Source organism: Eulemur rufifrons, chromosome 7, assembly GCF_041146395.1.
Source record: "Eulemur rufifrons isolate Redbay chromosome 7, OSU_ERuf_1, whole genome shotgun sequence".
NCBI classification, from domain to species: domain Eukaryota; kingdom Metazoa; phylum Chordata; class Mammalia; order Primates; family Lemuridae; genus Eulemur; species Eulemur rufifrons.
The window spans coordinates 69,770,425-69,796,464 of NC_090989.1; the positions used below are offsets into that span (position 1 = coordinate 69,770,425).

The window sequence follows — 26,040 nt, forward strand, 5'->3', positions numbered from 1 at the left end:
AATGTTCTCAAAGGTGCTAAATTTTATTCTATGGAGTTGTTATATCAATTTAATTGATACTTGATTATCAGACATTTATGGTGTTCAAGTTTTTACTGGCAATAGTGAAAATATAATTTCTAATTTTTATAAGTGATAATAAAATCTTGATATATAAAGCTTTGGCCACATTTCTGATTGTTTTTAGAGTAGATTCTTAGAGGTATTAAGGCTCACCATATTGCCAAATGAAAACTATTTTTTGAAATAGTGTTCTCATATTTTTACATTAGGTGCTGCTTTTAAAAAGTGGAGATCTGTATTTGGCAAGTTGCTTGGTGATCTTCTAGTCTAATATGTAATTAAAACTAGTTTGAATGTGATAGGTCTCCAAAGGAATTCAAGACACATGAAAAAAGAAGGCATAATATATTATTTCACATGTACATTATATGTTCCTCTATATCGTGGAGTTTAAAGCATAAAAACTTTAAATCTTAGGGAATTATCTTGTCTAAATATCCTCTTACAAAACAGCAGTAGTTGTCCTCAGAGATTGTTGAAGTCACCATGATCACAGGGTATTTCTTAAGAAAAAAATGCATAAGTAACCATATACCAATATATTATTAAAAACTGCTTAGGTAACTTTGCAAAACAGTAGAAAATTAACTTAAAGATTTTTTTTCTTTTAAGTTCCTGTTCAGTAAGTGGGAAGTTGAATTTTTAAAAATGAAGTACACTCCATTTATGGATGAAAGACTTCTAGAATGGGTAGTCTGTATCTCCTAGGTCCTGTTAACCTACCTCACATTCATACCACTTCTTGCTGTAGTGTGAATGCTCAACTTTCCTAGCTCATTCCACTAAAATGACTCACACAAAGGTTTTATTTAATAGGTATCTTTTAGTTTTTAACCATCTTGGCTATAGACAATCCTTGGGTTATGGACAACCCTGCTTCCAGTGTTCTGTACTTATGAACGGTCTCCCAAGGCTCCCCGTAAGGATAAATTATAATAATTAAATTAATAATTCAGGAGCTAGTTTCTTCCACGCATGTAAACAAACCCACATGGCGTAAGCGGTTTGTTATCGCAGCATCTTGATGCTAGCGGATGGTCTCATTGTTTATACAGTCGCTTATGCACAGCATCACTTTCTTCTTGACTTTTTAAATTGATTTTGTGAGTTTGTGTTTACCCTTATGACCATGCCTCCAAAGTGAAAGTCCACTGCAAGGCCAGGCGAGCCTGCAGTGAACAGAAAGGTGATGACAATGGAAATGAAAGTAGAAATAATTAAGCCCTCAGAGAAAGGCCAGATACCCTCATTCATTGGGAAAGCATTAGGCTTCAGTTGCTATTGGGGTAATAATAAAGGACAAAGTGAGAATAATGGAACATGTGAAAGGCAGTGCTCCAATGAAACATCAATTACTACTAAGCAGCATAGTGGATTAATTACTGAAATGGAAAGATTATTATTGATTTGATTAGAAGATCAAAACAAGCATAACATTTCTATTAGCCCAGGAATTAAAAGAAAGAGCATAATAGTTTTTGTAACTTACTATTACAGTACGGGGTATTATTATTACAGTATTATACTGTATTATTATTACCACATATGAGCCATTTTAGTATTATTATTATCATCATATATACGCTGTTTGTCAGGCATCTGAGTTAAATACAAATCCAACCTAAAGACATTCTCAGTAATATATCTCTTCTGTAACACAAGGACTGCCTGTATTCTCTTTCACTAAAATGGTAGAACACACACTCCTTCTCGAAACATACTTTTTTGGTTTGATTTATCTGAAACTGCTTTTAGGTCCTCTTCCTAAGTTCTGTGTCTTTTTGATTTCTGCCGTGGGCTTCTCTCCTTTGTCTGCCTTTTCAAGTCTCCTTTATATGGCTACATCTTTGGTTTTATTCTTTTCTTCCTTTATTATTTTCTGACACTCTCATAATGCCCCTTGCTTGAATAGCTACCTGTACATAGATGGAAAAACTTATTTCTCGCAGAAGTACCTCATTGTGTCCAGAACTGAAATCTCTCATCTTCCAAAATGGCTTCTCTTTTTCTTTTGCCCTTATCTAACTGAATGGTGTCACCTTCTTATTCTCTTATAAATTCTAACTGAGAGAATTATATCAGATATTCTCCTCATTCTAAGCCACTGTATCTAGTCACCAAAATGTCTTGAAAATTCCTCCTGTGTCCCTCTAAAATCTGTTTATTCTTGACCCTTGCTGTAGCCCTAACCCAGTCTTATTGTTTCTTGTCTGGAATATTAAGATATTTTCATAAAATCAGTCTTCCTTAAATTGCTTTTACCTGCGCTGTCACCAATTCATTCTCTGTTCTGTGGTCAGGGTTACTCACATTTCTCCAGGCATAATGAATCATTCTTGCCTTGGTCTTTTCTGTGTTGCCATAATGTTTTCATGCACATTGCAGTTAGACCACTTATCACATTTATTGTAAATATTTATTTATATGTCTTTTTATTCCTAGATTGTATTCCTAGTCTCTAGTCTAGTGGTTAGAAAATAGATAGGTAATACATGTTTTTGAGACAGTGAATGGCTCAATGTTATACATTTTATATGGAGAGGGGGTTAGCTAAAATATTAATTATTTTCAAACTTGACCTTATAGATTATCCATTTTCTTTGGTGTCCATCCAGCAGTTCTAGGTTAGGGCTCCCACCTCCATAAATAACTATTACTTTGATTTTTCTAATGAGAACTGTTATAGCACTTTAGCTTATGGCCAATATTTTACAGAATATCAAGTAATTTCCAAATGTATAAAGTTTATTATGCTTTAGCTTCTCTAAATATTTAAATTACTTTTTTCCCCTAAGAATTTAAATGCTGTTTTTCATTGCCAAATAGGAAAAAAGACGTATAAAAGAGAGGCACTTTTAACATTATTCAAAGTTTAAATGATAGGCTATTTGCAGCCTCTTCTTTTACTTAGAGCATTTAAAGTTAATATTTTAGTTCTCAAAACCGAATAGGCGTTGAAACAGACATGCAGAAGAAACGTGCTTAGCTATGCAAAGTTATTTAGATTTTTCCTTGGTCTGGTTTTATTTTCTAGTCAGTGCGTTAAAATTATCTTATCAAAGAGAGAACTCAGTGGGAAGGACATATTAAAAAGGCAGATATTTTGTAATCTTTTGGCAATATTAGCAAAGAGTGAATGATTCTTTTCTTGGGTAAAGATTTTATTTCATTAAGCTAATATGTAATAACAGACAAAAATAAAATGTGAATTTGTAGAGTTGGGAGGGATCACATAAAAGGAAAATCTCTTAATTTACTGATCTTTCAGAAAGTCTAATCTAATTAAAATATTTATTTAAGATCCATTAATTTATTTAACAAATACTTATTGAGTGTCTACTATGTGCTCTTGGGGACTAGAGCTGGGAATAAGGCAAAGACCCTGATCTCACTGAAATTACACTTTAGGGAAAAGACATAATGAAGAAAATATAAGGCATAAGGTAGTTGTAAATGCTAGGAGTAAAATAAATAGGGTTGATGTACTAGGCACTGCATAAGGGACTACCTTAGACCTTTGTGAGGCGATGGTATTTAAGTTGAGACCTGATTGGTAAGAGATAGTCTCGTGCCGATTTAGGCAGGATGTCATGACATGTAGACAAACAGCTGGTACAAAGGCATTGAAGTCGGAGTAGTCCTGGGCTGTGGTTGGAGCACAGAAAGGGGGAAGGAATAGAAAACTAGGTTGGAGAGATAGGTAGAGGAAAGCTGGAGGTAATAGGTTCTTATTTATATTTTAAAAAGACCACTTTGGTTGCTGTGTGGAGAATGAATTGTAGGGAGTCAAGAGTGAAAGCACAGAAGAGACTAGTTCTGTTGCAACAGTCCAAAAAAAGATAACGATAGTGATAAAGTGACGAGAATTTGCATTAAGGCTGTAGGTTGACTCTTGATGAGCAATTAGATAAGGAAGGTGGGGGGGAGATGGAATTCACAGAAGTTCAAATGTCAAAATGGTTCCATCACCGTAATATAATTTAAATGACCAATTTTCTTTGAGCTCAAAAATGGATGAGAATTTCATTGGTATGTTTGTCTTAATTGTTTTTTTGCAAAAAGAGGGTCAAAGGATGAAAAAGTTGAACTTTGTTTTTATTTGCTTTTTGGAAAAGTATTAAACCATTAAACTAAGCAAGTTTTATAATATTGCATTATGGATTGGTCTTTAAAATAACGATGAGTGATTAACCGAGTGTATTTTCCCTCAGATTAATGTTCTTCAATCAAAAAGGAGATCAGAAATCCTAAAATCAGTAAGATATAATTGAAATAATCTTATAAATATTTTAATGTGAAACTAAATGTACGTATTTAAATGTTTAAAGCAGAATCTGGTGTATATATTCCAGGTTCATAATTGCTATTACTTCTTTTTGATCTTTATTTGTATTTCTTATATGGCACTTAACCACTCTTTGTGTCCTTTGTGTTATAGTTGTTCATGTGTGCCTCATCTATTAATACACTGTGAACTCTGTAAAGGCAGACTTCTATACATTGTTTTTATATTCTCTTATCCTAATGTGATGTTTAGTGCTGTTTGGTGAATAATTGGAAATGGTTGGTGTAAAAACATGTGCGAATATTTCAGGATTTATTTTTAAATTTATGAAAAATAAAATAGTATTACATTTAGGTTTTGAATTTTCACTCAATTTTATTTGCTTTTAAAAATTTTCTACCCAACTTCTTTCAACATATTTTATTTTTCTCTATAATTTCATGTGTTATTTGGATTTTTAAAATATTCAAGATTGAGAATTTACATGAATAGTATCACTTCAAGAATTTTCCCCTTAGGATTGATGATGTGTCTGTCTATTGTTCTTTGGTATGCAGTTATAAAGCCAATGGGATGAAATTTGAGAATCACTTTTATTCCTGAGCCTCTTCACACATAGTGACAATATTTTTTTTTTTTTTTTACTTCTCTGTCCCCTTTCCTCCGTTGTTTTGAGACAGGGTCTTGCTCTGTCACCCATGCTGGAGTACAGTGATGTGATCACAGCTCACTGCAACCTTGAACTCCTGGGCTCAAGCAATCCTCCTGCCTCAGCCTCCTGAGTAGCTAGGACTACAGATTCATGCCACCATGCTGGCTCATTTTTTTTATTATTAGCCTGGCTAATTTTTTTACAAACCGTTTTTTGTATGAGTTCTTGCTATGTTACCCAGGCTGGTCTTGAACGCTTGGCCTCAAGCAATACTTCTGCCTTGGCCACCCAAAGCACTGGGATTATAGCATGAGCTACTGTACCTGGCCTGCCCATATTTTTGTCTCAAAGATAACAAATAAGTGGGCAGAGGATGGTAATGGTATGGCAGTGTACCTTCATATTTAGAGAACCGTAGAAGTAACTTCTGAATTTACTTACTGAATTTATTTTCCCCTCAAAAGGCTATATTTAAATTGCTTTAGATCCTTGTCCCCACCTAGCTTTTTCCTAAATTTTATGTATATATTCATATTATATCAGGTAAATACATTGTACTTCTTGTTTTTTAAAAGACAATATTTATCACCCTCCTCACCCATTTTGTAGATTGACAGTAATATGTTTATTGTAGAAAATTAGAAAATGTCTTAAAAAACCATAAAAACCACTTATAAATTCTACTACCAAGGGAGAACCACTGTTAATATCTTGGCATATATATTCATCTTTTTTCTCTTTCTTTGTATGTGAACATGTATATCTGCCTTTTAAAATTGCATTTAGGCCAGGCGCGGTGGCTCACGCCTGTAATCCTAGCACTCTGGGAGGCCGAGGTGGGCGGATCGTTTGAGCTCAGGAGTTTGAGACCAGCCTGAGCAAGAGCGAGACCCCATCTCTACTAAAAATAGAAAGAAATTATATGGACAGCTAAAAATCTATATAGAAAAAATTAGCCGGGCATGGTGGTGCATGCCTGTAGTCCCAGCTACTCGGGAGGCTGAGACAGGAGGATCGCTCGAGCTCAGGAGTTTGAGGTTGCTGTGAGCTAGGCTGATGCCACGGCACTCACTCTAGCCTGGGCAACAGAGTGAGACTGTCTCAAAAAAAAAAAATAAAATAAAAAAATAAAATTGCATTTAATATTTTTAAACAAAATTGATCATTCCTACATACCATTTTATAAAACTTTTTTTTTCATTAATGGATTACAATATCATGTGTCATTGAATGTTCTTTATTTAATGATGGCTTTCGTGGCCAGGTAGAATTCTACCATATGAATATACTAAGGGTGGGCAGACTTTTCTCGTAAAGGGCCAAGTAGTAAATAGGGTAGGTTTTACAGGCCTTGTGGTCCCTGTTGCAGTTACTCAGCTGTGCTCTTGTAAGGAGAAAGCAGCCACAGACAGTATGTAAATGAGTGGTCATGGCTGTGTTCCAATAAAACTTTATTTATGGACACAGAAATTTGAATTTCATATAATTTTCATGTGTTATGATTTCATATATCTTCATTTTTTTTCAACCATTTAAAAATGTAAAAACTATTCTTAGCTCATGGGTCATCCAAAAACTGGTGGTAGGGCTGGTTGTAGTTTGCAGATCATAGTTTGCTGACTTTGAATGAAAATACCATAAGTTAACTTCACCTATTAATGGATATTTAAGTAATTTCCATGTTTTCGACATTAAAACATAGCATTGTAGCAATCATTCTAATGAATAATCTGATTATTTCCTTAGGATAGATTTATAGATAAGGGATTACTTAGAGAATTTGAGCACTGATTAAAGCTTTTTTAAAATATTGTCAAATTTCAAGAGTTCTACAATATTTGCACTAATACTGCAAGAGAATGAACATTTCTTCACATTTTACCAACACTGAATATTACAGTTTCCCCTACCTTACCCTCAATTTGGTAGATAGAAAATGTGGTCTCATTATTCAATTTTGTGTTTCGTTAATATAGATGAGTTAGAACATTTTTTTCCATATTTTTTGCTACTTATATGCCCTTTATATGTCCTTTATCTTTTTTCCTGTTAGAATATTCAAATTTTTCATAACTGATTTGTAATATTTCTTGCATATTAAGACTACGGATGTATTTGTTTTTTGTTATGTGTTTTTTCTTAGTTTATGATTTTTTTTTTTTTTTTTTTTTTGAGACAGAGTCTCACTCTGTTGCCCAGGCTAGAGTGCCGTGGCATCAGCCTAGCTCACAGCAACCTGAAACTCCTGGGCTCAGGTGATCTGCCTGCCTCAGCCTCCCGAGTAGCTGGGACTACAGGCATGTACCACCATGCCCGGCTAATTTTTCTATATATATATTTTTTAGCTGTGCATATAATTTCTTTCTATTTTTTAGTAGAGACAGGGTCTCGCTCTTGCTCAGGCTGGTCTCGAACTCCTGAGCTCAAACGATCTGCCCACCTCTGCCTCTCAGAGTGCTAGGATTACAGGCGTGAGCCACCGCGCCCGGCCTAGTTTATGATTTTTTTAATATGCCTTTTTTGTTTTGATATACAGGCATATTTTACATTTTCATGTAGTCCTAGCTGTTAATCTCCCTGGTCTATTTTTTTTAAAAAAACCATTTAGTGTTTTTTTATTACTTTATGTATGTATAGTTTTATTCTATTCACAAAGCTTACCATTATCTTATTCTAGAATAATTTTACTTTTGTGAGTTTTGTCCTTTTGTCTTTGTGTTTTATTTAATAGATTTTTCTCTTAGAAAGATAATTTTTTTGGAGGATTTTTGAGTATTAAAGACCTCATGACCCATTTTAGACTTTAGAAAATTAAACAGATGCCTCTTCTTGCTAAAAATAACGTGGATGTTTAGAAGTTTTTTTCAGTATTATGCATTTAATTATATGATTCCTTCCTGTGTAAAAACTAATAAAAATGAGGGTGATTTTTCTGTTATTTATAGGTAAAATATAGGAAAACCTGGAGAAAACTCAATCCATTGATGTCACTTTTGAATTTATGGAATTACTATAAAGAAAACTACCTATTTGCAAAATCTGTTTTAATTCATATTATTTTGGTATTTTCAGGAAGAAATGAACACTTACCCACTTCAAGTTGTGTTTGGTGATCTAGTAGGTTGTAAAGTGTTTGTGATTATTTTGAGAGCTTTATATTTCCCCTTCTTATCTTTTTATATCTTACTTGCAATTTAAGGTTTCCCAGTGAATTTGGTTGAAGAAACACATAGATATTTTGTAATTCACCTAGGAAGATAGTGAAGCTATCAAAAATTTGATTATTTGAATCAATTGTATACATTTTAATCATCTTGATACAGTCTAAACAACTAAAATATTGGACATTTAAAAGATTTTAAACCACTGGAGAATTTCTATTAAATAAAATTTATTCTTAATGTATTTGCAAATATTTCTGAAATACTCTTTTAAGAAAAATGGCTCAGTTTAATTTTAAGTAGGTTTGACATTTTCGGCCCTTGTGGAATAATTTTTAAACATTAAATAGGATCGGGATTTTTTTCTTTTCTTTTTTTTTTAAAAATCAGCATTTTCAGGTTGAAAGGATCAGGATTTTTTAAAATTTCAAAATATTGATCTAAGAACAGATTTTAAGTGGTAACCTTTTCTTCTCCTATTAGATGTTATCCTTTATGTATGCCCATTTGGCCTTCTTTCATCAAGGATATGATCTGTTTAGTGAACTCGGGCCCTACATGAAAGATCTTGGAGCACAGGTAATATTGGACTATATTTCTTGATTTTGTATTATACACTGACATATTTATATTTTTAAAGAAATTTAGCATATTGAGGTAGTTGACATTTCATGTACTTAATGAAGAAGTTTGATGCTACAGCAAATTTTTGTATGGGTTAAATATATAGCCAAAAATTAAAGGTAAAAATAACCTTATAGATTGTGTATGAGGGTACTGAAAAGGAAAATTTAAAAATAAAGTATTTGTTTTGCAGTATACACAGCTGGATTTATTTTTTAATTTCTTACATTTGGATAATTGAGTTGTCTTAATTTGCTTTTTGGGTCATAGCTTTTTTATTTTCCAAAGAAACATATATTTTGCTATTTGAATAATATTATAGACTCTTAAAATTATAGAGCTCCTAGCAATTTTTTCATTTCATACAGACACATGTGAGTATCTCTATGTGTATAAGAATTATACGTACACATAAGAGTTTTATATGTATAGAAATGTCATTCTTTTAAATTATTTTTCTTATATGATCAGAATTTTAATTAGATCTATTCTGGGAATTTTTTTTTATTGATGAGCTTTTTTGATTTGATAATTTCAATTTTTAGGTGATTTTCTTTCCCAAGATGGTTTAATTTACTTTCTGAGGGGAGTGGATTAAAGATGAAAAATGAAGTTTAGGGAAATGTGAAAAAGGTAGCTATTACAGTGAACTTGTGAGAGCTGGCTGCACTAGTTTAGCTGCACTACTTTTTGGTATTTGGGGAAAAAATGACCAGTGTCTTTTCTTTGTATCTTGTATTGTAACTATGGGAGTTTGCTGAGTGGGTCAGCAGGCAACTTAAGCAAGAGTCGTTTACCTTATTCAAGGACTAAACATGTATCACTGCAGTGCCCGTCACAAGGCCTCCAGTCATATATGTGTGGCACAATGACTGTTATTGGAAGCATTTGCTCTAGAGGCTATATGGATCTTCTCAAGAGGATGTGGTACCAGAAAAAATATGAACTACACTCAAGTTTAGCCAAAATGCCTTTTTAAGTAAGCTTAAATTGAATGATTTATTGCTATGGTTATCTGTGAAATGACTTGGAATGTGATTTGAAAAAATAATCATACCTTTTTTCCTTTGATTTGTAAGTCTACAATTTTCTCTTTTCCCCCCCTTTAAGTTGGATCGACTGGTTGTGGATGCAGCAAAAGAGAAAAGAGAGATGGAGCAAAAACATTCCACCATCCAACAAAAGGTACCTGAGGGGAAAAGTTAAAGGAGACTAATTCCCATTTTACACAACTGCTTGCTTATTGGTTTATGCAAGGTGCCATTGTGTTGGAACAAATCCTTTGAGTTGCTTTAATAATTGAATTGTGTAGATAAATTTCTCCTCTTTTTGTGAAAAGTGATATATTTTTCAGATGTTAAGGTATATATTTTACTATCCTTTCAGATCAAAAGGGTTGAAAGCCATGCTCTTGACAGTTTGTAAAAACTTTAATTTCTGAGGGCCTTAAGTCAGTTATAAGTGGCTTTTAGTGAGAATTTGAAACACTATTTGTAGTTTCATTTAGGATATCTCCAACCCCCTATAAACGTGTGTGTTTGTGTGTGCGTATGTGAGAGAGTGTGAGAGAGGGCACACACACACTTTAGTGACAATGTGTGTATTTGGTTTTATGGACTCTCCAGCTGCAGTTACTCTAAGGTATCACTCCCTTCTCTCACATGATGCTGAAACTTCACTTGCGTTGCTTGTTAAATTGCCAAAGCCTAGCTAAACTAATTTTTAAAAAATATGTTTTAAACACGAAAACTCAAGTATTAAACAGTTTTTATTACTTCATGAGGAAAGAGTTGAGTGTGACATGTCTGAAACTCAACCTAATACTATTTTATCTTATATAGTCAGTGGTATTTTTTATGTAGTAATCTGAAAATAAAAGGAGAGAGGTGAAGGTTGAATTCAATAATATAAGTGTGTGACAAGATACCTTCTGGCATTGCTCTAAGAAATCTGTTTTCTTGGTATTGAGCGGTCAAATCCACTTTTGTTATGGTTTATTTAGAATTTAAAATACCAATAAACTAGATCTGACATAGAAGTTGTCAGTGGAAAAAAATGAAATCAAAATCAGTAATAAAAGTAGGAAAAATTTAATTGATGATGCATTACTAATGCTCAACGGGAAACAGTATTAGAAAAAGGAAAAGATTTTCTACCAGACCATCTTTAAGTTATTTACTTCCTGGCTAGTGTCGAGTAAGTCTAACTCCTTATTTTCTTTTGTTTTCCTTAAAGTTAGTTTAACTTTTGGTTGGGTAACTATATATTTTTAAGTTGACAAATAAAAATTGTATATATTTAGCATGTACAACATGATGTTTTGATGGATAACTTGTTTCAATGACATTACCATGAAAAGATTGTTAAAAATTGAGACGGGCTGTTTTTCATTAAAATAAGAGATCATATTTATAGAAATATGTGACTATTTGCTTAAGTTAAATTATTTAATGAATATTATACATGTTTTAACATCTTTTCCTATGTGTACACAGTTCAGTGTTGTATTGAAGGTCCAAAAATGGTAAATTATAAATCTAGGATTAATTTATTTGATTTTAAATAATACTCAACTGTTTTCCTTTAAAGAAAATAATGCTATTTCCTATTTTTGCTCATTATGAACACTCACCTCTTTTCTGTCCTTAAATGCTGACACAAGGCTGCATTACAGGTAAAAAAAAAAAATCCAGCCAACTAAAAATTAAGGGAAAGTATGTCTAGTTTAATTACTTAGCTGTTTTAAGAATTGAAATTGGTCAGCTGAAGAAACATTCATGTACATGCCTTTTCTTTTTAAGAGACAGTCTCACTTTGTCACCCAAGCTGGAGTGCAATGGTGCTATCGTAGTTCACTGTAACCTCAGAACTCCTCTGCTCAAGCTATCCTCCTGCCTCAGCCTCCCAAGTAACCAGGTCTACAGGCGTGTGTAACCATGCCTGGATATTTTTTAATTTTTTTGAAATGGGGTCTCCGTTGTGTTGCTCAGGCTGGTCTAGAACTCCTGACCTCAAGCAATCCTCCTGTCTGGGCCTCCCAAAGTTCTGGGATTACAGGTGTGAGCCACTGTCCCGGCCGGTACATGCCTTTTGGATATATGCACACATTTCTGTTGGACTTATACCTAGGAGTAAAACTTCTCCGTCAGAGGGTGTATTAGCATTAGTAGATAATGCTAAATTGTTTCAAATTGTATTAGGGTTAGTACATAATACTAAATTGTTTTTCAAAATGTTATACCATTTCTGGCAGGCAGCACTGTGTGAGAGTTCCCATTGCTTCTTGCCACAGCATTATATTGTGAGAGTTTTTAATTTTTGCCAATTGGTGGGTAGATATCAACATCTTACTGTGGTTTTACTGTATACTTCTTTAGTGACTAAAGAATTCAAGCACCATATCTTATATTTATTCGTCATTTAGAGATCTTATAAATGCCTATTAGTCTTTCTCTCATTTCTTACCAAGTTGCCTCAATTGTTGATCAATTCTTAATGTCTTCTGGATATAATCCCCTTTTGGGATATATGTATCTTTAATTTCCATATGGCTTATTTTATCAATCTCATGTTTGGTGCTTTTTGTGTCCTTCCCAACTCAAGATCATGAGAAATCTCGTGTATAGATTTGTTTTTCATGTTTAGACATTTAATCCTTCTGTTACTGGGTTTTTGTGTATGGTGTGAAGTGGAGATCCAATTTCCTTTCATTCTCCCGTTAGTAGCTAGGTGATCCAGATCAGTCATTTATGCCCTCTCCTCACGGCTCTGTTGCATACCCTGTGTTACATATCACATTTCCATACATGTGAGGCCTGTTTCAGGCTCTCTGTTCTGTTCCATTGGTCTGTTAGTCTAAAGTGCCAATACTCTGCTGTCTTGATTATTTTTAGCTTTATAGAAAATCTTGATATCTGATAAAACAAAGCTTCCTACCTTCTCTTCTTCAAAAGTAACCTGCTTAGTTTTGCATTTCCATATACATTTCAGAAGCAGCTTTTAAGTTTTCATAAAAACAGCTTTTGGAATTGTGGTTGGGATTATATTAGATCTATGAATCACTTTGGGAGAAAATTGATATTTTATTCCTTTTAATACATGAGGTTGGTATATTCTCCATTTATTTCAGTTTTCTTTGATGGCCTTCGTAAAGTTTTATGATTTTCTTGTACATCTTTTGTTAGACTTAGTCCTAGACACTTGTATTACAAATGCTATTGTAAATGTTATCTTTTATTTTTTTATTTATTTATTTTTTTTGAGACAGAGTCTCACTCTGTTGCCCAGACTAGAGTGAGTGCCGTGGCGTCAGCCTAGCTCACAGCAACCTCAAATTCCTGAGCTCAAGTGATCCTCCTGTCTCAGCCTCCCGAGTAGCTGGGACTACAGGCATGCGCCACCATGCCCGGCTAATTTTTTCTATATATATTTTTAGCTGTCCATATAATTTCTTTCTATTTTTAGTAGAGATGGGGTCTCGCTCTTGCTCAGGCTGGTCTCGAACTTCTGAGCTCAAACGATCCGCCCACCTCGGCCTCCCAGAGTGCTAGGATTACAGGCGTGAGGATGTTATCTTTTAAAAATTTATTTTCTCACTGTTTCCTTCTGTAATATTAGAATAAAATTGATTTTTCTGTATTTTGTAGCTAGTAATCTTGCTGAGCTCTCTTTTGATACTTGATTTATCTCTGGATTCTTTTGAATGGTCTATGTATAAAGTCTTATCTCCATAAATAATCATAGTTTGTTTCTATCTTTCCAATCTTGTACTTTTTCCCATCTTGCTGGCTAGGACTTTCATCATAATCTTGAATGGAAGTGATAATAATGGTTTTTCTTGTCTTGTTTGCACTTTCAAAGGGAAAGCTTCTGTTAGATTGCCTTTATCGACCAACCTTGGTTTTGCCTTCTGTTCCCTGGACCCCACACCAAAGCTCAAGTTCTCCTGATAGGCAAATGCCCTTAAGGTGAAGGCTGGATCCCTTGCTAGGCTTACCTTGTTGGCTTCCAATTTTCACTCAACCTTTTGCCTTCGAGTATTCCTTCCTAATTTGTCAGCTCATCAATGCATTTAAGGAGATTTTAACAGTATATGTTTCATCCATTGTTAGTTGCTAACATTATGAAATCTATCATATTTTAAGTACTATTAAATATTAATTGATATTAATAGTAATTAAATTAAAGATTTAATTTATCTCAAGAAATATAGTTAAAAATTAGAGAAACACTTATAATAATACACTGCACTTTCAAGGAAGTCTTATTTTGTGTTTTAAGTAGCATCAAGATTATTAAAAAACTACAGATGTTACATACAAATGAAATCTTTAGAATGTTTCCAAAATAAGTTATATATCTATTGCTCACTTAATCCTGTCTGCATAATTAAATAAATTATAGCCTTAAGTAAATTTTAGATAGGGGAATTAAAGTTTGCCTGATTTTTTTTTTCTGAAGAAAAAGTAGGAAAAAATGTAGTAATTCATTTACAGATTCTGTTTCATTTGATTATTTTAGATTGTCATGTCGTTTTATGGTTAAAGTTTGAAAGGTATCAGGAGAGGTTTTTTTTTTTTTTTTTTAAATTCTGACTTCAGTCAATTTTTTTTCCCCCATCTTTTTAGACTCTTAGATTTGGAAGGCTCTTAGGTGATTCTTATTCTGTCTCCCCTACAATGCAGAGCCCCCACATCTCAGCATTCTCAGTAGGTCCTCATATAGTCTCTGCCAAAATGTTTCTCGAGGCAGGAAGTTTACTCGACAGACAGGAAATTTACTACTCCCTAATAGGATAGTATTCTAGTTTTAATCATTGCTTCAGGAGTAATTTTGAAAGTTCTGAGACTGATTTTTAGAGTTTTAAACTTGCAGATAGCAGCAATCTTGGTTTTGTTCAAAATACTTTGGAAGTTTGTTAGGAAATACTTTAAATATTGGATTCCTGATTTCCAAACTTCATGAATCCTGGGAGGAAAATTAACAATTTTAATTTAAGTCATCACTTCACTATGCATTGAAGTGATGACTTGAATGATTAGAATGATAGGAGAAGACTATCAGTAATTTCTTAGTCCTCAGGAAAAAAATGAGCTCAACAAGCCCACTTCAAACTATGGACTAAAATCCTTCTCTTTTGCAAAAGTGAGTTTTATTTCAGGAAAAAAATGCCATAGATCCTTTATCCTGTTTCTGAACTTCCCAAATGGTAGAGTTATAACTCCTATCAGATTAAAAAATTACCATGGCAGTAATATGTTTAGAAAATAGTGGTAGATTTAAATAATCCCAATTAAATATATCCATATGCCTTTTAAAATACTGATAACACATATCACCATAAAATATTGGGGTAAAACAAAAACATTTTAAACATAACACTCCATGTAATATTCAATTGTTCTTTTGTCTGTTTGCATGCATATTATTTTGTGCTTTTAATCACAGCATATATACAAATATCATTTTCTTTTTTGCAGTATATTCTATGTAATTATCTGTTTTTATATCATCATAGTAAGTATTACATAATAGTCGGTTGAGTTGAAATACTATAATATGTTAAAGCATTCCTCTATTATTGATCATTTAGGTCCCCCTTCCCCTTTGATATGAATATTGTTATAACTGTCTTAATACCAAACCTTTTCTACCTTTTGTGCTCTTTCTCTAGGATACATTTGTTATTTAGGGAACTTAATTAAGTCATATAAACTTTTTTTTTATGTGTTATTTTGTCTAGGATTTCTCCAGTGATGATTCTAAGTTAGAATATAATGTAGATGCTGCAAATGGTATTGTTATGGAAGGATACCTGTTCAAACGAGCCAGCAATGCCTTCAAAACTTGGAACAGGTAATACATTTCAAATACTAGTCTTGTTCTTTCTTTGGTCACAATTTTCTGACTTTCTCTGTGATTTGGCAGCTCTCTCCATAATAATTCTTTAAATTCTGTAAATTCCATGGAAACTTTCCTGAACCCAGTCCATTGAAGAAAACATGCCTTTAGAAGCAGGTGAAAAATGAAAACATTAATTCTAAATTTAAGAAGGTTTAAATAAGAAAGCAAGGAAAATTTTTATAATACTTGTTCTGTAGTGACTAGATCATTACAATAAATAAATTCTGAATATGAGCTACCTCCTATGTTTTGTTATAAAATAGATTCAAGTACAAATCCTATATATTGAATATAATGAATGAATAGGAAAAATGAGCTTTCTTTTTTCTTTTGGTTTCTCCTCTGTATGATGTTTATGTAAATTTTTACTTAGTGTTTGTTCATGGTGATCCATAAGCTAGGTGATCCTGATCTTTTGATCTTTGCAATAGCTTTAATTAACCAGGAATTTTAGGAAATGGGATTTTTTTTTCATATGTGAAGTTATGGCAGCTGATGCTGATTTATTCTAAACTTAGTGGCTACCAAAAACTTTAAATTTTTGTTAAACTTATTTTTACAAAATATAAATCCAGTAAATGTCTGTTAAAATAATGACTGTATAAAATGTTTCATTGTATTTTCCCATGTATTTATATAATGAAATGAAATAATTAAAACATTAAAACATCAAAAAAAAAAAAAGATTGGCTATCTCAGGAACATCCTTCTGAATATCAGTGATTCACCTTTTGTTCAAGGATGCCTCTCTGGCTGGGCGCGGTGGCTCACGCCTGTAATCCTAGCACTCTGGGAGGCCAAGGCGGGTGGATCGTTTTGAGCTCAGGAGTTCGAGACCAGCCTGAGCAAGAGCGAGACCCTGCCTCTACTAAAAAAATAGAAAGAAATTATCTGGACAACTAAAAATATATAGAAAAAAAAATTAGCTGGGCATGGTGGCACATGCCTGTAGTCCCAGCTACTCGGGAGGCTGAGGCAGAAGGATTGCTTGAGCCCAGGAGTTTGAGGTTGCTGTGAGCTAGGCTGACGCCACGGCACTCTAGCCAGGGCAAAAGAGTGAGACTCTGTCTCAAAAAAGAAAAGGAAAGAAAAGAAAAAGGATGCCTCTCTTTTTACCAAGAAAAAAAGTAGTCAGAACAATTCTGTAGTAATTGAGAATAGTATGTGGTTTCTTGTTAGTTGATTTACTATTATATTATTGGTTGCAATGTGTATATTTTATTACTTGAACAGAATATGAATTCACCTAATGATAAAGAAGGTTGTTTTTTTTTTTTAAATGGACATTAGTAAAATAAATAGAATTTTCTGGTAAGTTCAATTTAGTATACATTTTTGTTAATTTAAATGAAAACACATTTAATGCTTCGTTGAAATAAGTTCCTAGTGGACTTATTTTGGTTTCTTGATGTTGAGCTTATATAGAAAAAACATTTACTGACATTTTTAAATGTCAGTGATCTATTGAGCATTTCCCTAGTGTTCAATATTGCTGAATGTTTAAATGGTACATGGTTTGTTTATTCAAAATAATTTTTCTGTACCCGAGATTGAATATAAATTGGAACAAATAATGACTATATTTGATATTAAACGTCTTTAAGTTATAGAGAACTTTTAAAATGATACATGAATATAGGAAAACCAACTAAAGTGTTTTGGTTAGAAATGTTTCTAGCTATTATAAAGTGAAAATGAAAAATTAAAATTTGTTTTCTAAGCTCTAAAAATTAAGACAATAATCTTTAAACTGTTCCTGACAAATTTCTGTAGCCAGAGTAGAAATTGGGGGACAAGATGGTATGACTGGCAAATCTTTATGATAAATAAAGATTACTCAACCAATATGGTTTCATGATATAAAGTTAGAATTAAATTTTAACCTTGAGATTTCAAAACAACCTACTTAAAGTTTAACAAAGTGAAAATACAATAAATCCATAGAAACATACCATTATGTTAAGAAGAAAAGAAATGAACTGCCATGGACTACTCCAATGAGAAATGATCTCAGACTTCAAAATGAAGCATACTAAGTGTTAGTGGAAAATTGCACTGTCATTAAGGGCAATAGAAGAAAGTTAATTTTGCTTTAAGCATGGACCTTTTCATTTTTTATTTGTTTTAGGAATGCTATTAATTAAAATGCAACTAAAATCAAGTAGGGGGAATAACTGATAAATCCTCACTTGTAGACATGTTACCTACCATTTGCAAAGTGAAAAAGGCAATACCTTTGGAAATTAGGCTGCTTATGCCATCTATAAATAGTGAGATGACAATTATTGATTAGAATTATAGAATGTACTTCAATGCCCTAATTTTCAGTAAAGAAATGGAGCTTGAGAGAGGTGGTTACTCCTTTCAGATCACACCTGGTTTATAAAAAAAATTGAGGTGCAAAATCTGAAATGCTGAACTGTTTCTTACTCAAATATTCTTTGACTTTTTTTTTTTACTTGTGGAAATTCCAGAGAATCTGTATTTTGATAAAACAAAATATAACTTCAACTATTAAAAATACATCACTTTTTAAAAACTGTCCTAATCTATTTACATTAGGAAAAGATTACAGATAGCAAATTAATTTCATTTTCATGTGCTGTTAAAGAGCATTGTGATGAAAACACTAGTGAAGAGCAGACTTGTAAAAGAATGTAGCATATAAAGATTATCTAAAACTTCCTTCAAAAACAATTCAGGTAGCCAGGTATGGTGGTGTATGTCTGTAGTCCTAGTTACTCTGGAGGCTGAGGCAGGAGGATCACTTGAGCACAGGGGTTTGAGGTTATAGTAAGCTATGATTGAGCCACTGCCACTCCAGCCTGGGTCACAGAATGAGACCCTGTCTCTAAAAAAACAAAAACTGAAACAAAACAGGAACAAAAGTCTAAACCTTGTAACAAAAGTCTTTAAATATTTTCTAGGTTATAGGAAAAGAACTATATAAAAAGGGAGAAGGAAGAAGAATAATCTTTTAAATGATATTTAGAATTTTCTCCTGCTTTTCAATATTAAAAAGTTGAAATGTATCTAAGATTCTTAAATGAGGTTTTCTAAAATCTGGCATCAGGAAATACTTGTAAGTAATTTCCTATTACCCAAACTTGCCTTTAGAGTGCCCTAGTTCTCTAATTAGTTTTCTATCCAGCTTAATTTAATATATTCTACTAAACTCTGAGTAAAAGACTGTATATTTGTGGTATTTGTACCTTAACTTATAAAAAATCCAGGAATCCAACTATTCAAATATGAAGGTTTTTCTGCCCACTGCTTAAGTACTTTTTTAAAATTACTTATGGATTAGTTTTAGGGCACATTTTTTATTGTAGTTACCATAAGGTATACCAATCATATAACGACATTCGCCATTACCTATTATTTTATGGAATCATGGCACATAGTATTTTCAAAATCAACTTTTTAAAACAACCTCCTTCCTAAGGGAAATGTCAGCGTGACTAGGAATTCCCGAATAGTTTTAAGACCTTACCCCATGATTCATGAATTACAAGTATACTTTGAAAACATTATTCTAAAATCTGAAATTTAACTGAATAGATAATATTTGGTGTGATTCATTGAAATAGCATAAGGAGTGTAAAATTTTACATCTTATGTGGACCGTTGAACTTAATTCTAATTGGTTTCCGATTTCTAGTTTGTGGCATCTCAGAAGTTTACATCTATAATATGTAGTTTTCTGAAGACACCTGTGAGGTCTACCATAATAATTTTTCCTTATGTCATTTTTGAAATGTGTCAGCCTTATTTCAGGCTCCAATCAGTGGATTACTAGAACCTGTATTTCTGTTTTGCTTTTCATTATAAATTTAAAAAAGATGAATGAACAAGAAAAATAAATATTAATTGATTTAATAATAACTTAGAAAAGGTAATAAAGAAACTGTATGATTACTATGCTCTTTGTTGAACTAGAAAATAGGGCTAAAAGCATAAAATGTATTACCCAGTTTTTAAAAACAAAGCGTTCTCTATGCTGCTGGTACAGATATAACAAATACAAAATTTTTTTCCCTTTTGTTTTAAAAGAAGTGTACACATAGATTAAAGATGAATCCTACTTATATGTGGCCTTAGAGTTTCTGCTGTTGTTTGTTTGACAAAAATGGGGGTGGATAGGTGGGAGAATGGTTTATTTGGTTAAATATTTTATGATCTTTGAAAGTCTTGATATTATCCCACTTTACTTATGAAAAGTTTTCATTTGTCTCAGGTTTATATATTAATAGATATACCCAGAGTGATTATTTCCCTGAATTTTTAGGAGCAGCTTATTAAGATGAGGCGAGGTACTATCATATTCTATAACCATGACTATAGAAGCAGAAAATGAATAATAGAGGTATGCCCAAGGATGCTAAGTCCTACCAGAACTTCCTATAACATAATACTTGAAGACATTTTTTGAATATTTCTGAAATATTAGTGTTTCAGATTTCCAAGAGTTGGAATTAATTGTACAAATGCTTATATGTATAAGTAAATAAAATGCATCAGATACTTTTGACTGTTTTGTTAGGTTCTGAGCTTAAGCTTGTTCCTTTAATTCTTGCTTTATTTTTGTATCATGCTAGTCCTTTGCTTATTTTGCACATTTGCGTTTTCATTCTTTTACCACCTTTCCTTTATGTTTTAATCCTGCCCCATTTTTTCACATGACAGGAAAAAGCCCGATCATATCAGGTACCAAAATGGCTTCCTTCCCTTTACCCTCATCTTACTTCAGTTTCCTTTTTGGCACGAGAAAGCTCATAATTAACCTGCATTTCAGTTGGATTACTTGCAATGGATAAAAAGTCTCTATGTTTTGAATTGGGAAGAAAATATAAATATTGTATTTTGAGGAATGGAATTATTCCTTTTAATTGCTTATCTCCTCAGTTTGCTTTAATGTATAAAATTATAAACACACTTTGTGTTTATAATTACCCAAAGAAGATACAGATTGATTAATATCTTTTTTAGTATCTTTTTTTTTTTGAAAAGAAAAATAAGCTAGTAAGCTCTTTTTAAAAATTTGAGCAATAACTAGGATTAGTCCCTTTGATAAAACCATATTATGTTAAAAGAATACATTGTCAGTTCCTAGGCTTTTTTTTGTTTACCATTTATTTTGCCTGTGAAAAAATAAATTAACCTTCAAATAAAGGAGCATACATGTTCAAGCTTTTAATTTTATCAAATGTTTACCTGTTTGGCACCTATATGAATGTGTAAATGAACCCATTGTCTATATAGTTTTAGTGAGAAAGCTTCTACAGATGTAGAAGTTTGACTTTTACTCCTGTTCTTGATTTCAAGTGCAGTTCTGGGATTAGTGATCAAAAACAGTAAAAAGGTATTCAATTTCTTAATTTATATATTTCTTCCTTTCCTGACTAAATTTTATCATTTGGAAGCTCTCATTGGTTTGTTAAAATTAATAATATTTAATTACTTGTAAATTTAATATTTATAGTGTAACTATTACATTTAAATGATACAATATTTAGGATTTAATAAAATAATTATTATATTGAGTTATTTCAATTGAGATAGGTATAAAGTAATATCTTATTTTTCTTAATGAAGCAAAAAATTTTCCTATTTTAAAAACTGTCTTGTATTTTGGCTTTGTGGTCATTTTCTGAATCTTGTACAATATAGTAAAGTTGTTAGCACAATGCTTTCCAAAGTTTGTCTCTTTGGATATAATTATTTTTTTCTAAGTACTTTCAAATGCAGGTACCAGGTGCTTAAAATATTAAATATTTTTTCTATCTACATTGCATAGGCCATGAACTGTTTATAAGTCTTATTTTTCCTTTTCTTAGAAATGTTAACAGTAACTAGGATTATTCTATAGGAAGAATTAAAAATTATATTCCATTTTTACTTACTTACCTGATTAAAATTTTGGTCAATGTTAGATAAGTGTAGTTAGCTCTTTTTATTTATAATGGCAGTAAAGGGGAGATAGTGTCATAAGACATACAGATCTTAGTAATTCAAAAATTTTTTTCTACCTGGGATATGTGACTTTTTTCCTTAGAAGATGTCAAATTAAGATGAATTTATATTATCTTACCTGAGTATACAAAAACCGATGATGTGATAATGTCACCCAGAAGCAGATAGGTGCCAGAAGAATTGGGTTTCAGAAATATATATGATCTGTATCGTTAATCAGAGGTCTCTGACAAAAAACATAAGTTTTTCTCTAGTATTTTGATATTGTTTTTAGAGGGTATTGACCTAAGATGAAGTTGGTCAAAAGAAATTTATTTTTTGATGACCTCAGAAGCATGGAAAGTTTACATGGTTATATGGGTGTTTTCCATTCTATAAAACTCTTTGTAGCTTTGATCGAATTATATAGTACGATTACTATAAAACATGGATTTTTATTAATATGGGTTCGTCATACTTCAAATGATTTAAAAAAAAACACTTTAATCAGTATCAGAGATTGTTTCCATTGCATGTCATCCCATGTGGCAGGGTTGCATCATTTTGTTTGTAGGAATTTCCTTTAACATTTCTAACCAATTATGTATCCCAAAGCAAAGAAACCTAGAAGTTCTTCCTTTTCTAGCCTGCCTCTTGATGATTTGCATTTAGAGGCAACCCACCTCATTTTATGTAGATGCTTATTTAACAAATCTCTCTATTTTAATGGTAAAGATGATTCCTTTTTAAGTGGCAAGAAAACCTAACAGTCTGTCTAGTAAAAGGCTTAAAAATGGAAAAGCATCTCCTAATCATTTTCTCAGCTTTGGAGAATTAACTTAATTTTTTAAAAATAGAAATTCTAAATATGTCTAAATACAATTTCTGGTGCTTTGTATTAGTATCAATGAAAAGGTAGAATCTCTATCAGCTAATTGAATAATAACTAATATTTACAGTAGAAATCATCTCACATGAAACTAATTTTAAAATAATGACTCAAATATTATTTTACCTTTCATGCTTGATAAGAAGTTTTGCTTCCTTTTATGAATGGCTTTTGGCTGTGAATTTTTTTTATAAGTTTTTAGGTCTTTTATTGTTTTAATAAAATAGAATTAGTAAATATGCCATACAGTAGCTTAGCTTTTTCTTCCAAAAAAGGTTGCAAGTAAATTGTTTGCCTAATAATTTACAATAATGAGCAGAACCATATAAATAGTTGGGTGAATCATCTGTAGTAATAATTTTGCCTAGATGTATTTTATATAAAAGTAAGGCCAAGTTAATTTGTGATTACCTCCTGTTAGATATCAGTTCTAAACACTTACTGAATTATTTGCTGAAAGGTTAAAATTAAATCACACTTTATTTCAGTGTTTTACTGTATGCACGTGGATATTTTTATTCACAATATGAATTTATTTCAACTTTATAATAAAAGCAATTATTTTGGTAGAATGATTTCAGTTGTTTTTGAGGAACCTCAAAAAACTATAAATTTACACTGTAAAACAATTATTATTTGGTGATTACATAAATAACAGCTTTGGTTAGGATACAAATTTATGACATAAAATGAATCAAAATATAGTAATTTCATTTTCCTAATCTGTGGTTTAAAAATGCTTGTTCTTTACTTTCAGTAGTTACCCATATTGAAATCAGTTTATATAAAAGCAAAACGAAGCAGTGCACATCTTAAAACATAATTACCATAATCTGATTTCCAGTGTTTTCCCAAACATTTCATTTCTAATAACAATGGAAGTAAATGATGTTTATGAAAACTCAACCTATTTTGTATTTATTTAGACGCTGGTTTTCAATACAGAACAATCAGTTGGTTTACCAGAAAAAGTTTAAGGTAGGTGTTTGGTTAAGTAATTGAGTGAAAACCGAGTAAGTTCCCAATTTCAGTTCTTTATCTGTTTGTCTTGGTAAACATTGAAGTCCATAAATACTCATGTGTGCAAAATTACTGTAATTATTGTTTATTAGTTTTATGTTTGAACATAAGAGGACTCTAGAGTGGAGAATACTAAGATTTGATCCTTAAAAGTAGAGTGATTTTGAATCCTGAATTCTTAATTCATAGCTTTGAGATGGATTTTTCTCAGGATGTCCCAGGATTATATACTTTTATTTCTTTTTTAAAAAAATGTTTTGGTAGCTTTTTATTGTCGTATATTTTTTGTACATATCTTTGGGATACATGTGATATTTTGATACCTACATGTAATATGCAATAATCAGGGTAGTTGGGATATCCATCACATCATACATTTATCTTTTCTTTGTGTTAGGAACATTACAAATCTTTTCTTTTAGCTGTTTTGAAATACACAATACTTTTTTTTTTTTTTTTTTAAGAGACATGGTGTCTACTCTGTGGCCCAGGCTGGAGTAGTGCAGTGCATGATCACTGCAACTCTGAACTCCTGGACTCACGTGATCCTCCCACCTCAGCTTCCCACGTAGTTAGGACTACAGGCGCACACCACCATGCCCCGCTAAGTTTTGAAAAGTTTTTGTAGAGACTGAGTCTACATTGTTCAGGCTGGTCTTGAACTCCTGGCCTCAAGCAATCCTCCTGCCTCAGCCTCCCAAAGGTGTGAGCCACCACTCCTGGCCCTGGCCCTTTTATTTCTTTATATGTTTTTTTAATGTCTAGTTGTGTGGCAGGAACAACACTACCATTCCATGGTACTATTTTGAGGCCGGAGGAGAGGGTGCCTTTTAAAAAATATCACCTTAGGGCCAAAGGTGATAATATAGAAAGGTTAAAAATGGCATTAATTAAAATGGAAGCTTGAAGTAATTTAAATAGAAACACCTAAATTTGTTAATATAATTTTGATATATTTTTTTTCCTAAAACTTATTTTAAGGGTGAGGAAGTTTTATTTATTGGAAAGGCACACAGGGACATGTGACTTGAGAATATTAAAAATAATTAGAAAAAAGAATCAGTTAAAATTGATAACTTGTTTTTTACTTAATTAGCATTTATAAATAATACTCTGTCAACTGCAAATTTCAAATATCTACTTAACCTTGAGATGATATAATATGAAATTTTACTTGCTAGATTCTAAGGTGAGCAGGTTGGTTCTACACAAGTCCTTTAATCTAGCTAGTGGTTCATAGTTTCTTCTATTCTGATAAACTTGGTTTTGAGTTTATATTTTTATTAAGTAGCGGAAAATGATAAAACCTCGTTCATTTTCTTAGGTGTTTTAAAAAGAAGTTATAGCTTCTTATCTTTCTTTGAGGTGTTTGAAACTTGACTGATTAAAGACTTCTCTTTTGGAGGAAAGTAGCTTTTGTTATATGTGAGTGGGGCCAGGACAGTAATAGATATGAAAGAAAATGGAAAAAAATTCACAGGCGGCTAACATTTACTGAGCATCTACCAAGTATCAAGTGTTGGACCAAGCTCTTTATACACACTATTTCATTTAATCCATACATAATAATTTTGTGAGGCAGAGACAATTTATTAACAGGACAGAATTACCTTTAGTTTTATATCTATGTTGATAACCTTTATCTTTATCTAAAATAAGATCAAATATAAATCTTTAAAATTAGACTAGTTATTCCAAGTAATATTTTTAGATATGTTATTATTGGTAGTAGTATTTGAAACCTAAGTTGATAAATACGGAAATTTCATTTTGTTTGTAGGATAATCCCACTGTAGTAGTTGAAGATCTTAGGCTCTGCACAGTGAAGCATTGTGAAGACATAGAACGACGATTCTGCTTTGAGGTGGTCTCTCCAACAAAGTAAGTGGTTCTAAAGAATCTGTGAATTGTTTTTATGCTTCTAGTTTGTCTAAAAGAACTTTCCAGAGTAGAGAAATTTGCATTTGACTGTGATTATCTGTGCTAAAGAGGAAGAACATGTTTTAAAAATAAATTTTAATAATTAATCATTACAACTTCCTTCCTTTTAGAAGTTGTATGCTCCAGGCAGATTCTGAAAAGCTGCGCCAGGCATGGATTAAGGCTGTTCAGACCAGTATTGCTACTGCTTATAGAGAGAAGGGTGATGAATCAGAGGTTAGTAGAGATATTAGTAATACCAAATGACATATTGGCAAAAGTTCTTAATTTTACTTTTACTTGCAACATTATATAATTTTAACATTTTTTTAATGAAGGATGATTATATGTAATTTAAATGAGTTTTATTTTTAAAATCTAGATTTAATTCCTATTTTATTTCTCTTGATTTTTGCCTATCATTTTATTTTAGTATTTGAATATATGGTTATTTTAATATTTGAATATGTGTCTGAGATTGGAATAAGGTATAGCAATATCATTATTTTTCCCCAAAATATTTTACTATTTTAATTAACTATAAAATAAAATAATGATCATGAAAAGTATT

At 32.0% G+C, this 26,040-nt stretch overlaps 1 protein-coding gene across 1 annotated transcript in view; it reads left to right on the plus strand.

Annotated features, from left to right (window-relative positions):
- The window catches only part of ACAP2 (ArfGAP with coiled-coil, ankyrin repeat and PH domains 2), a 122,662-nt gene that overhangs the window by 73,063 nt on the left and 23,559 nt on the right, over nt 1-26,040 (plus strand). Inside the window, exons 7-13 of the mRNA XM_069472759.1 lie at nt 4,275-4,319; nt 8,645-8,740; nt 9,896-9,970; nt 15,528-15,640; nt 23,456-23,507; nt 25,330-25,430; nt 25,601-25,706. Of these exons, the coding sequence (XP_069328860.1) occupies nt 4,275-4,319; nt 8,645-8,740; nt 9,896-9,970; nt 15,528-15,640; nt 23,456-23,507; nt 25,330-25,430; nt 25,601-25,706 (588 nt within the window). The remainder of the gene's footprint in view (nt 1-4,274; nt 4,320-8,644; nt 8,741-9,895; nt 9,971-15,527; nt 15,641-23,455; nt 23,508-25,329; nt 25,431-25,600; nt 25,707-26,040) is intronic.